Source organism: Oryza sativa, chromosome 1 (assembly GCF_034140825.1).
Source record: "Oryza sativa Japonica Group chromosome 1, ASM3414082v1".
Taxonomy (NCBI): domain Eukaryota; kingdom Viridiplantae; phylum Streptophyta; class Magnoliopsida; order Poales; family Poaceae; genus Oryza; species Oryza sativa.
The window spans coordinates 34,380,468-34,394,475 of NC_089035.1; the positions used below are offsets into that span (position 1 = coordinate 34,380,468).

The following is a 14,008-nucleotide window of genomic DNA, read 5'->3' on the forward strand; positions in this document are numbered from 1 at the left end:
CCTTTTCTCTGGTAGTGTCCCTTTGCAGTTACAAATTACCGTTTCTCATTTTGACTTTATCTTAAGTTAAACCCTATCTTTTGACCATCAATTTTTAAAAAAATCATATTGTGCAACATCATGATATTTATGTTTTTATATTCTCACCAAGAGAATTATTTTCCGTTCTCCACTATGTTGTTTCTCATGCTAGCTTATCGTTTATTAGTCAACAGATAGTGAATTAAACTTTCGATATGATTAGCTAAATGCCTGCTTCTCTACGGATAAATAAAATGTAAAATATCATAGTATTGCCTAAAATAAGTAAGAACATATTATTCGTTTATGTCTAATTTAATTTTTCTGTAGGGAATTTATATGTAACTATCTATTTAAATTTAGTTATCTAATATTGAGAAGTTTAAGGTTACTGTGCAAAATCTGCAATGGGAATGGGAGTAGGTGGGACGGCAGATTTACCGCTACCGCCATTGGACCGCTCTTTTTAAGTAGTACGGATGATTCAAAAGGTTTTATTTTTATCCTTCTCAACTACTATACACTAAATGGCTAAGTATAAGTTATTTTGTTATTCAAGTTATTTTTCCAACTTGTTCTCCTTTGGGCTTGGTAAGAAATGACACCTTCTCAACTTGTTCATCTTTTCTAATACTACTCTATAGATAGGCAGCTAAGTTGTTTGACTATTTTCTCTTTTTTTTTCTAGATAATGGTTTTTCTTAATTCGATCTTATACGTAATCTAAAATGACTCATGTTTACAATCAGACATAGTAGTGCACAAATTTTTTTAGATAATTAGTAGTGCATAAATAGTCAGTACAAATGACATATTGCTCTTGCTCGTGTGTGCTAGTATGGCCCGATTTAGGGCTTGTTTGATTCAGCTTAGAATTATTATAATCTGGATTATTAGTAGTAAGCTGAAACAAATATATAGCTTATTATGATATATTATTATAATCTATAAGCCATATTACTATAATATGGTAAGCCACTCTAAAGATGTTTTTTAATTATTGGGTGGCTAACAACTAACAAACAGATAATAATCTAAATACACAAATAGCTAGCAGCTTATTCTATGTCGGCTTATTATAATGTAGCTTATGTTAATTTAGTTCTATAATTTAGATTATAATAATCTTAAATTGAAACAAACATGGCCTTAGATAGCAAAAATTTTTATTTTAGAGTGTCACATCAGATATACGGACATACATTTAAAGTATTAAAAAATATCTAATAACAAAATAAATTACAGATTCCGTCAGAAAACTGTGAGACGAATTTATTAAGCCTAATTAATCCATCATTAATAAATATTTACTGTAACACTATATTGTTAAATTATGACACAATTAGGCTTAAAAGTTTCATCTTTCAATTTACACATAAACTGTGTAATTGGTTTTTTTTTGCCACATTTAATATTTTATACATATATATAAATATTTAATGTGATTAGTAAAAAAATTATTGTTTCGAGAACTAAATAAGATCTAAGTGAAAATTTGCAATCACAGCGTAGGCTACAAAAGCATGCCGACACATCAGGACAGGCGTCCGCCACAGCCGATTCCGCGGTTGCGTGGTGGGCGTGGGTGTGCGTCATTGCAGGTGGGGGGCCTCGAGGGTCCTGCCGCCACGCCACGTTTTTCCCAATCTTTTGCGATTGCATGGCGAGCGCCGAGCGAGGCCATGGAGTACTGGTACTGGATAGATACGGGTTGGTAAAGCGGTGGTGCACTGGTGGCCTCAGCTCAAGCGTTGTAGTAATTCCGATGCTTCTGCTAGATTGTCAACACGGACGAGGTACCCAGCATTAGCCATGGAGCTTTCTCGCTGCAGTGTATATGTTACTTTCACCTTCTCATATCATATAATAAATCATTTTATTTTTTTACATTTTATTAAGTTTGATTAAATTTATAAAAAAATAGCAACATCTAAACCACAAAGTAATTTTATTAAATCTAACATTAAATATACTTTGATAATATGTTTATTTGTGTTGAAAATGCTACTATATGTTTATAGGCTTAAACAAACTTAAACAAGTTTAATTAAAAAAATTAAAACAACTTATAATATAAAATGAAGGTTGCAATAGTAGGCATTAGTTAGGTTCCAATGTTTCCCTTCTTCTATATGGTAAGAGTAACTGTACGAAGAAGAAGAGGAGAGAGATTAGAGAAATTAGGGCCGTTTAGCATTGAAGCTGTTCTACCAAAATTTTAGTAACTTAGATAGTAGATAAGATAGTTTAGATTGAAACTAAACATTAGTAGTGTCCATGCTTAATTTGGCCATATTCTAAGATCTTTTTCACCATACTACTAATTTTTGGCTTCATATTAATATCAAACCAAACATATCCTAGCTAACTTTGTCCTACTAACAAATTGGTAGTGCCATAATTTATCTGTAATTTTTGCACTTCCAATGAATGCGTAGGTTCATTGTAGGGTAGAAAATAGGCTCTTACTTTTATTTTGGCTAGGCCTTTATTTTATTTGTGTGTTGTAAAAAAATGAATATTTATTTGCATGACGGACTAAAATAGTAGAGTGAATATCTGGGTATTTGGCTCAAAAGGGCTATATTTGCTTAAATTGATATTCCAGTCCCGTTAATACCTCAACCCTCCCTATTCCATAGGCTATATATACTCGTCTATGGCTAGCTGTGATGACTACTTGCCAACAAAAAAATTCATAGACTATATATTATGAATATTTTTGTTTGTGGAGCTTTTAATTAACCAAAATCAGTGAAAATATTAGTTTTTGAACCTTCAAAATTCTATCGACTTGCCCAAAGACTGTTTAAATTTTGTACCATAAATATTGCAATTGATTATTCTATATAAATAAATTAAAAAATATCACGAACATAAAAAATACTTGAATAATTGCAGGTTACTACGTTCTTATAGAAGCAACTTTTTCTACATGTTCATGACAAAGACATGATATCCTGATTAAAGAAAATTCTGATCAATTATAATTATAATTTTGTTTAGTACTTTATAACTTTAGTAATTTATTATACACTAAAATCACTTTACTTTTACTCCATGTTAGTTCATTTTTACATAGGCCTTCATCATTTATGTTTAGCGATATTTTTTTAACTTCTTACCCATTCCTGAATGGTAAAAAATGAATATTTGGCTAGGAGTGAGTACCGTTAGGGGTGACAATTTTTTTTGTTTGGACCGACTACTGCCTATACATCATGTGACAGCCTATATATCATGTAACAGATTTTTTTAGCTTTCTATCATGCAGATTTCTTATCCTTTGAATGAACATCTAACGGATGACATTAATATACACAACAAAATACAAAACAACAAAAAAAAAAACAGGCCACGTGGACAATCTGAAGCTCACGTGGGCTTAAATGGTCTCAAGTAGATTTCAAACTTACATCGTAAATACACTAAAATTACATATGTAATTTTCAGACTTACATCGTAAACACGCTAAAATTACATATGTAATTTTCAGACTTACATCGTAAATACACTAAAATTACATATGTAATTATAGTGTAAGTACGATGTAATTAGTACGTGTGGGATCATAAATAAATTAGCATTAAAAACACGACTCAAATCAATAATGATGGAGTCGGCAAGAGTGTAACACGAATCTTAACACCATCCAACGTACATAAATCTGTAAGATATAGGATTCAAAAATCTATCGGCAGATAGATAGCAATTCCGTTAAGAATTTCTTGTTTGTACGTAACTGTTGGGCAGTGCTACACCTTTTGCTTTGCTTTACCAGTCCCGAAACAACTAGTATTTCTCTTCGATACGGATATACACTACCGCCACCGTTTTAAAGCATACCTATTTCTAGCGCAACGACTTATCCCAAAATAAATATATTTCTACACCTACAACCTCATATCAACCAACCACAAGCATTTTTCATTTAATTTTTTTACCTATATGTTCTATTCTTAACCAATTATTTTTTTTAATAAAAAGCTAATATTTCAGGATGGAAGAAATAGTGTCAATAGATCATTAAAAATTATGACCCCTCCTAATAAGGGCAACAATAATAGTGGACTATAATTCAATTACAAAAGAAAAAAAAGTACAAATTACCCTCTTAAACTATTGCGGTAGTACGATTTACCCCTCTAAACTACGATACCGGACATTTGACACCCTAAACTCTTAAAACCGAATAAATTACCACCCTAACTCAATTAGAAGCGGTTTTCAGCCTACGTGGCACGCATGTGACGGTACAATCAGCAAAAACAAATAAAAATGGTGGGGCTCACCTGTCAGCGCTTTTTTTTTTCTCTGTTCCCCTCTCTCTCTCTCTCTCGGTGAACAGGGGCCGCGGCTGGCGGGCGGCGGGCGGGCGAGGACAAGCACCTCTCCAAGTGGACCGACGCCGACGTCGACGAGTTCATCGCCTCCGATCCCGTCTACAGCCCGCAGGTCCTCCTTCCCACACAATCCGTCTCTCGCTCGTCCGGCCGCATGTCAAACCACGTGATTTTTCCGATCCCCTTTTGTTTTTGCAGCTCAAGGCGATGAGGGAATCCAGGAAGTCCGCGCTCGGCGGGGCTCTCGTCGGCGGCACGCACCTCGGCGGCATCGCCCTCAAGTACTCCAAGGCCCCGCACGATATCATCACCAATCGCGACCTATCTAATCAACTGCTGTTCTGTGCTGTGCGCGTGCGTTTGGTGCCTGATTTGGTTGACGAGGTGCCTGATTCTGTGCTGTGCTGCTTCGCCGGTTGACGAGGTCAGAGAGGACGGGGAAAACCGGCAGAGGTTGAGGACGATATGCGTGATGCGCCGAGGCGGCCGTTCTTCGCGTGCGCCGCGGCGGGGAGGTGGGTGTTCGTCGCCGGCGGCACGACGAGGAGAAGAACGCGCTGCAGACCGCGGTCGCGTACAACGCCGAGGCCGACGCGTGGGTGCCGCTCCCGGACATGGCGACGGAGCGGGACGAGGCCAGGGGGCTCTACGTCGGCGGTGTGTTCGTCGTCGTCGGCGGCGGTGGAGACGGAGCTCGCTCGGGCAGCCACGACGGCGCCGCCTCCGCCGTGCACGCCTTGCTCCTCGCTGCCGCCTCCACCATGTACGGCGTCGGCGGTGGCGGCGGCTTCAACGCGCCCTCCACGGCATTCGCCCGGCGGCCGCAACCAGGAGGATGATGACGACGACGAGGAGGAGTAATCCGGCGAGGGGCACGTCCTCAAGGCCTGGGCGAGGAGCCCGGAGGAGTCTGTCTCCGCCGCCGACTGCCCGGGCGAGCTCCACCTCCGCCTCCGCCACCAGCCGATCCGCGCCGTGCACGCCTTGCGCGGTTGCGCGAGAGAGAGAGAGAAGAGAGAGAGAGAGGGGAAGAGGGGAAGAAGGGATGACATGTGGGTCCCACCATTATTTTAAAAGAAAATGCTAACTGGGTTGCCACGCGTACGCCACGTAGTACAAAACCACTCTGGATTCGGTCGAGGGGGGTAATTCGTGCGGTATAAAAAGTTCGGGGTGAGTGATATCCGGTTTTCAGATTCAGGGGTAATTCGGTTGACCGTGATAGTTTAGGGGTGTAATTCGTACTTTTTCCATTACAAAATTATACATAGGAGAAAGATAATAAAACTAATGATGTAAGCTTTAATGTAAGAGTAACTTATACATAACTCAAGAAAAAAAATAAGTGAGAGAAAGGAAGAGGGAGTTTGAAAAAGTAAAAATAAATTTATAACTACTCTCTCCATCCCAAGAAAGACAATCACCACCTAAAACAATGAATCTGGACATAAGATTGTCCAGATTTATTGTACTAGGAGTTTTGTTTGGTAGATGGAGGGTATTTCCTCCATACTCATAAAGTCGTTTAGAATGATGTTTAAGTCGAACCTTGGAAATATAAATTATGAATAACTCTTAAGTTTCTTAAGTTTGTTGAGTTTGAAAATGTAAAAATTATATGTATAGATTTGTTTTGAAAAATACTTTCATAAAAGTATACATATATAACTTTTCAATAAATATTTTTATAGAAATAAAAAGTCAAAGTTGTGTTTTAGAGACCGTGTCGCTGTACTAAACGACTTTTTTTTACGAGTATTGCCAGTATGAGGGAGTATATGCTAGTTTTACTACTATTACGTAATTAAACTTGCTCTCGTAAACGGGACACCAACCAGCATAGAACAAAATCTCGGAACATGCAGTGTGTTGTCGCTGCTTGCGAGACAAGCCAGATCCACTACAAACTGCTCCAAGCTTGCCGACGACGAGCGCGTACCATCCCGTTCCCGTGATTCACGCAATCACGCTTGACGAGTCGTCGCGCAGCCCCGGTAGAGTCGTACAGAGAGCCCCCCGAAAAAAGAATAAAAGGTTGACGAATTATACACGCCAATACAGCTGTAATCAACAGAAAAGATCGGCGGAACGGCACGACCGGACTACTCCAACTGTCCAACACAACGACTGATGAACAAGTTAGCGGCGCAGAGGATCCACTCGTCGATGCGGCTGCTGGAAATCGGCGTCCTTTGTGGAGCGTTGTCAGCACTCAGCAGCAGAGGGCGATGAGCCCGCCAGACAGCCAAAGGAGAACCGCGAGGCGGGTGGAAGCGGAACGCGAGGCGCTGACCCGAGTCCCCACCTATTATTCCTCGCCAACACCACGTCCCCACCCAACCAGACCAACAGTAGCCAGGAAAGCGTGGACACGGCACCCGCAAGGCCCACCCCACGTACCGCGCCATGTAAAGTGGTGCACTGTGGCTGGTGCCAATGCCAATGCGAAACACATACTCCCTCCATGTAAAAAAAACTTAACTAATAGATAAGATAGGTCTAGATTTATCGTACTATGGCTGCATTCAAATTAAAATTGAATATGCAAAACGAAAAATCCATTAGAACGTGATTAATTAAGTTTTAATTATTATAAACTTGAAAAATAGATTTATCTGATATTTTAAAGCAACTTCTATATAAATTTTTTTCATAAGATATACCGTTTAGCAGTTTGAAAAGCGTGCTAATGAAAAACGAGGAAAAATCTGTATCTTTATGAAGTTAGAACAGGGCCTATAAGAGATCACATTCCCTTTTAGATTAAGTTTTTTTACATTATATAATAGAGTAAAGTCAACAATTATCTTGTAGTCACCACTTTATATCAACTAAATAAAAATCAGAACGATAATTCTGCTATATGATCGAATATACTCGCTTCGTCCTATAATATAAGAGATTTTAACTTTTTGCATATACTGTTTGACTATTCGTCTTATTAAAAAAATTTAAAATTATTATTTATTTTTGTTTTTGACTTACTTTATTATCTAAAATACTTTAAGCACAACTTTTCGTTTTTTATATTTGCACAATTTTTTTAATAAGACGAGTGGTCAAACAGTGCAAGTAAAAAGTCAAAATCCCTTATATTATGGGACGGGGACCGAGGGAGTATTTATAGATCTAACAACCTACATAAAGTAAACACAGGTGATGTTTCACATCATACGATATCAAAGAGCTATTTATCTCTATCATAATGGGCAAAAACACATTAAATTAAAGATATCTAACAAAAGAACGGATACTTTGACACACTATTTAAACTAGATGATATCCCACGCTTTATTACGGGATATAAGTTAGATATTGAAAAAATGATAAAATCGATTAAAATATTATGAAAATGATTTGAGAATAATGATTTAGCATGTGTATGTTTAGTTTTAAAATGAAATAAATTATAAATATAATTACTATATGCTTACATGTTGAGCTTTGTGTATTTAATGGGTTGATGTGGCATGTTTGTATGTAGGTTGTAGGAGTGCTCATAAATAATATGCTTGCATGCTGAGCTTTTTAGGTGTTTAGTGGATATTAGCTTTATAGAAAGAAGGGATATATAAGTAAGAAAGATATGCATTCTTTTGTTTTTTTCCTATATTTAAATAGTGTGTTTTTCTTTTCTCCATGTTGACAAATGTTCTATTCTCTATATTCGTGCATTCTGACTTCTCAACACTCCCTCCGTCTCGTCTTATTTTAAGTGCAACCATAAGTTTCCACGTCCAACTTTTTATCGTCCGTCTTATTTGAAAAATTTTTATAATTAATATTTTTGTTGTTATGAGATGATAAAACATAAATAATACTTTACTCGTGACTTATATTTTTAATTTTTTTATTTTTTTAAATAAGACGAACGGTTAAAGTTGAACGCGGAAAACCATGACTGCACTTAAAATGGGATGGAGGGAGTAGTAGACATCGATATAAATTGATCGAGTAGTCGAACTTGACATGATGGCTTACATTGTCAAATTTTAAGATATGCGCATATATAGTCCAGTCCGAATCATATCATATCATATAAATCCTATAAACCTGCCGACGGGTACTGTACACTGTTCACTCGTCCGCACGGCCACGTTGCCCAAAAAATCAGCGCTGTTCGATCTCCTGCCCAGGCACGCGCTTGCCATCGTAACCAGCCACCCAGCCGCTCGCAACAGGCGGAGGAAAAAAAAGTAGCCATCAAACCCATCGATTCCTCATTCTCTCGGCTGCCTCGTCGACTCCGACGGTGCCACCGTTCCCCTTTCGTCTCCACCTCGCGCGCGCAGCTCACGACGCTCGCCCTTGTCGCTTCCTGGCGAGGCCATCCGCGGCCGCTGTTGCTTCTTCCTGGACGCCGCCACCATCTCCCCACCCCCACGCGGCACCCCGTCTCGCCCTCTCTAGGGTTTTCTCGGATCAAGAATCGCTGTAAGCCACATTTCCCCACCCGTGCTACTCCCGAATCCGCAATCCCCATCCGAAGATCCTTGCGACCTCCGCCCCAAGAGTCCTCGCCGCCGGCCAGCGCTACCATCTTCTCGCAGTGCAAGCAGCCATCGCCTTGTCGCCTTACTTGCCGGCGACCCAGCGCCGCTTCGTCGTCGTCGAGCTAGCGGCGCCGCAGCTCTCCCCTGGAGCCATTGTCCTGCACCACCTCCCCGCGGACACGGTGCCGGCTGCAGCCGTAGTCTTCTCGTGGATCCACCGGCCAACACCGCCACCAACCATCTCGTCCACGGCCATCTCCTCGCTTCTCATGGCTGCTGCTCGTCGGCTCCTCCACACCTCTCCAGTTGGTACTGCCATGCTCTGTATGTACTAATGTTTAATTAGGTTTCTTTTCTTTTCCTCATATTGTTGATCTGCATACCTATTCCTTTTTGCAGTAGCTGTTTTACTGCTCAGTTTGGCTTTGCTTTGCTGTCTATGCAGGTGCGTAGGATACACACTGGTCTGGGATATCAATAATGTTCCTCTTCCATTGTTACAGGTATGGTTCCTACTAATTTCCATAAAGATTTCTTTTGATTTTTAGATAAAGGATTATAAATTAACTCGGCCTCTGCACCTTTTAGAAGGTGTACACAGCCAACAAAAAGATCCAATAGTACATAAGACTCAATCAAATACTTTTGATATGTTTGCTAGCCGTACAATCGGCCTAAAGTCCAAACAACAATCATGTTTTCCTATTTCTTTCACAGTATATGATTTCCCATTGTTTTAGTGATGCATAATAGTTTTATATATCCTGCTGGGATTCCATTTGTTTAGCAGCCATATGTGATTACAGCACATATTTTCATTTTTACACATAGCAAAATTGCATGTACAGAGGGATATTGGCTTCAAATTTTTCCCCATGTAATTGTATCATGTGTTCATATACCTATGGTTAGTGCAGTATGTCACGAAACCATGCACCATGAAATGTTAACTTATAAAAAATCATTGTGCTATTTGTCCGATTGCACATGCTCTATTTCTGCTTGCATAGGAATAATTAGTAACTGCTTTGGTGTACATAAGATGATTGTTTTTTGCCGCATGCTTCAATGTTTCTAATTGGCTTCACGGCGATACAAATGAGAAGAATGAGGTGCTCATTCAACCTGGAAGATGATTTACTATTGCATAGATAATCTTCATGTTTAGTATAGAAGGCACACAATTGAATTTGATTGCAACCGTTTGCAATGATTGCTTATATTACGAGTCCTATATATGGACTATCAAGTTCATGGTCTTCAGTAAGTGATATATTTGTTGAATTGCATGCATAACACCTTGCTTTTGTAGGTTTCATGGCTTTGCAGATGCTTTTGTAGCTTTCATGTGATGACGAGGGCCTTCATTTGTGCGAATATACACGAGTTGCTGGCATTTCTTCATTTTGCATAGTACAAACTCTGCTGGTATGTGCAAATGAGGCCATATGGATGGTTCATCACCATGAGGCTTCAATCCATAGTAACCGGCAAGGTGATAATTAAATTTGTTCTAGCATTTCTTTCAGTAACGATGTTTATCAATAATACTCCCTTCCTGTGACTCTTAACAACTAGCATGTTACTAGCAGTAAGTGTGGCTTTCCTGATATCTTCCGCAGGTTGCGCGGTTGCACTAAACAATAGGACTGCATTTCTGCTCTCTCATCTGTTTGTGTTGTTTGTTCATCTCTCTTGAACAGGTCACAAATTTATAATAACAGGATTGATGTGCAAATCTGATTAGAAAAGGGAGTAAACTACAGTGAGTCTTCCAAGTTCTTATCTCTGTGCCGGCATCACATCGGCTTTGCATTCTTAGACATTTCATTCCGATTATTTGCTTTTTTCACCCATTACATTTACTCATAGTTTCTCGCTTTCCTTTCATCCCCTTTTCACCGACCAGGACAGATCATGACTCTTTTCACTTTTTACTGATGACATGCTTCCTCAGTTAATGATGCTTTTATTGGTAGGGCAATCTTTTCATATTTGAGATGTCTTTCCATCATCATGCATATTATTTTTATTCGTTGTTACCTCTGTTGTGGTATAGTTACAGAATCATGCAAAAATCAATATTCTCATATTTTGCAGATCCGCTGCTTCTTCCACTCCATGCGGTACACCTGTGAAATGTGCCTGCTTTGACTATTTTGTATACAACAATACAAGTACCCACCTCTTTCCTCTTGACAAGTGCCCACCTCTCCATCAACCCCTTTCCTTCTCTCTAGGTGAGTATTAAAGGTGCACATGAGCTAGCTATATAATTTTTGGTCTTTCTTCAATTGACATGCGTAGAAAAGTTCTATTAGTTTCTCTATTAAATTGTCTATATCCAGCTTTACCTTCATATCACATCCAGGTAAATTGTTCCTTTTCCCTTCACATGGTGCATCCTAAACTGCCAGAATATATGCCATGTGATACGTCTTATTTTTTGCGTGCACGTGTGGATGACATCGCTATATGCATGACTGTCCCTTTTGGGTATATGCCCAGGATGGCATCAGTATGCACACCCAGCCTTAGAAGCAACACCATTTGTTTAGAAGGTCTGCATTATAGCCGCTAATGTAAATAGCTGCTGTCATATATATGGTGTTTGCTTCTTAAAATTCTTTTGCTTTACATAAAACTGCAATCCAGACTATGAACGAGCACTTATGGTTGAAATCCTATAGCTCTTAATTATTATTACTCTGAATGTCTACTACTTTGCTATGCTTCTTATTTTCAGGGTAAACATGTGCCATGAAAAGTTGCATTAGGTAAGTCTCAGCCAGCTATTGCTGATAATCTGGCATGAGCTACATTTTTGTTAGGCTACATTACTGTTGTTATGGAAAAATGAAAAGGTATTAAACTGGGGTACTATTGTTGCTAATCTGGGATGAGTTAGATTTTTGTTGGGCTGCATTACTGTTGTTATGGAAAATGGAAAGGTATTAAGCAGGGGTACATATGTGTTGCTAATCTGGGATCAACTACATTTATTTCCCAGTTAGGTTCATCTCTAGCAGCATCAGCTTTATAGATCTTTTATCTTAGTTAATCCTATTGAATAGTGCTATTTTGCCTTAATTTTCCTTTCTTATCTTCTGGAATAGCATATCTTTACTTTCCTAATTATTTTCTACAATAATATAACATATGTTGTAAATCATCCTTAGGTGCTGTATTTTAATCTTAATAAAAGTCTGGCACCTTCAAGCAGTCTGCCAACAAACATCTTCATATACCGATATTTTCCATAGTATCTATTCATACACCATGTAACCAATTCGTTCTTCCATCACCTAAAATTGAGATTAATGTTATAGATATATTTTAATGTTTGAGTAATTGTTGTGATAGATATTTTTTTATTGAAGTTTGCCTTTTGGCGTCCGCGGCAACGCCGCGGGGTCCTTGCTAGTACTTAATGAACTTGTAGTCTCCTATAACTTTCTTTGGTACAATATTTCCTTTCCAAGCTCTAGCTGGTAACCATCCGTATCGCTCAATAATATTGTGGTCAGAGTAAAGTCAGAGATAAAACTAAGAGTGGACAAAAAGCTCGAAACTCGTGGCTCGGATCGGCTCGTAGCAAGCTTTGCTTTCATCGATTTGAACTCGTAGTCTTAATGAGTCAAATCGAGCTAGCCTTTTAGCTCGTGAGCTTAATGAGCTAGCTCGCGAGCTGCTCGTTTAGCTCGTTAGTATAAAACATCACCATATCTTCATGAACTTAGTGTTTGTTGACTAGTGCTTAGTCTTTTAATTACATCAAAACTATTCACATTTATTGAGTACTATATTAGTTAGTGTTTATTATTATGTTAATACATAATAAAATGTTAAAATAGATAATATTAATATGATATCAATAAGATATAGCTCGTTAACGAGCCTAACGAGTTTAACGAGCCAGCTCGCGAGTCGAGCCAAGCTAGCCTTTTAGCTCGTTAATATTAACGAGCCGAGCCGAGCAGGCTCGTTAAGACAACGAGCTCAAACGACCCGAGCTGGCTCGTTATCCAGCCCTAGATAAAACACATGTATCATGTCGAGACAAGAGAAAGTGTAAGTCTGTCATACCAAATCTTATACGGAATCAAACGGAATCAAACGTTACACGTATAGTGGAAGTCCTAAAAAGATAAAAAACGAGTCCCAGGTAAGGAGAGAGAAGCAACGTCCTACTCGGCACTACTAGGTCGCATCCATAGTTGCTAGTTCTATTTGGACAAGAAAATATCCGACGGTATAAATACAAGACAACCCCAAATGACAAGGCGATCCAACGAGTGCCACAAGATCCATAGCCACATCCAATTTTATCGAGTTCTTGTTCGAGCAAATCAGTAACAGCTAGCCATCGATCCCATGCTCGAACTTTACACCGCTATACTGACAGACTAGATTAGGTTCTACTCCCTATTGTACTTGTAAGAGATTGTGATTATATAATGATAACACCGGTTCCACCCAACAGGAGTATAGCTATTACCCGTCAGTAGAGGAGCTTGAACCTATATCAAAATCTATGTTTTCCGGTCTCTTTTACCGCAATCTCGTATATGCCCTAGCATCAACGTTTCCAATACTTTACAATTATCGTAGTCAAGTACAACCCGTCAACACTTTAAAATAATAGAAACGTATTCTATGCATACTGACTAATAAATATCATAAGAACTAGTATATTATAATAAAAAATATAAGCATTTCTAGTCATTTTCTAAATTATATTTGGGCGGAGAGATGTTCATATATATATATGTGTGTGTACATCATTTCCAAATCTTCACTGACATTTATTAGTTGGTCTCCTTGGTGTGTAAACCCTGAGAGCTCCTTTTAAAAGCATGCAATAAAAAAAATGTAGGAATAGAAAAAAAAAACATGGGATTAATGTGTCATGGCTTGTGGAATACCACATGAACAATAGAAACATGTAATGTTGTTTAGATATCTCATAGGAAAAATACGTGAAATTTAAGATTTATATATAGACTTGTTAGAGAGAGGAGATAGAGAGAGGGGGGATAAAGAGGAAGTGTATTGAATATATCGAAGGAATTTATAAACATGAAGTGCAACCAAATGTTTGAATTCCATCAAAATGTTAAACACATTTTCCTATTCTTTGAAATTCCTTTC

General features: G+C 38.6%; 1 protein-coding gene and 1 non-coding gene across 5 annotated transcripts; both read left to right on the forward strand.

Moving 5' to 3' along the window:
• Nucleotides 1-4,360: 4,360 nt before the first annotated feature.
• Nucleotides 4,361-5,675, forward strand: LOC4327623 (uncharacterized). The gene is made up of 2 exons (XM_015776443.3): nucleotides 4,361-4,476; nucleotides 4,563-5,675. Exon 2 carries the CDS (start codon nucleotides 4,837-4,839, stop codon nucleotides 5,449-5,451), a length of 615 nt encoding a protein of 204 aa, XP_015631929.1. The 5' UTR covers nucleotides 4,361-4,476; nucleotides 4,563-4,836; the 3' UTR covers nucleotides 5,452-5,675.
• Nucleotides 5,676-10,169: 4,494 nt separating this feature from the next.
• Nucleotides 10,170-12,189, forward strand: LOC4327625 (uncharacterized). 4 transcript variants are annotated; one of them, XR_010736873.1, is made up of 5 exons: nucleotides 10,170-10,352; nucleotides 10,561-10,622; nucleotides 10,767-10,832; nucleotides 10,958-11,097; nucleotides 11,229-11,782. It is a non-coding gene; the product is annotated as an uncharacterized protein (transcript). The 4 variants fall into 4 exon arrangements; XR_010736874.1 differs by having other exon boundaries at nucleotides 10,187-10,352; nucleotides 10,772-10,832; nucleotides 11,604-12,189; XR_010736878.1 differs by having other exon boundaries at nucleotides 10,204-10,352; nucleotides 11,604-12,189.
• Nucleotides 12,190-14,008: the final 1,819 nt, after the last annotated feature.

Excerpts from the sequence above, each read along its gene's own strand:
- LOC4327623 (XM_015776443.3), top strand. The coding sequence starts at position 4,837 with ATGCGCCGAGGCGGCCGTTCTTCGCGTGCGCCGCGGCGGGGAGGTGGG.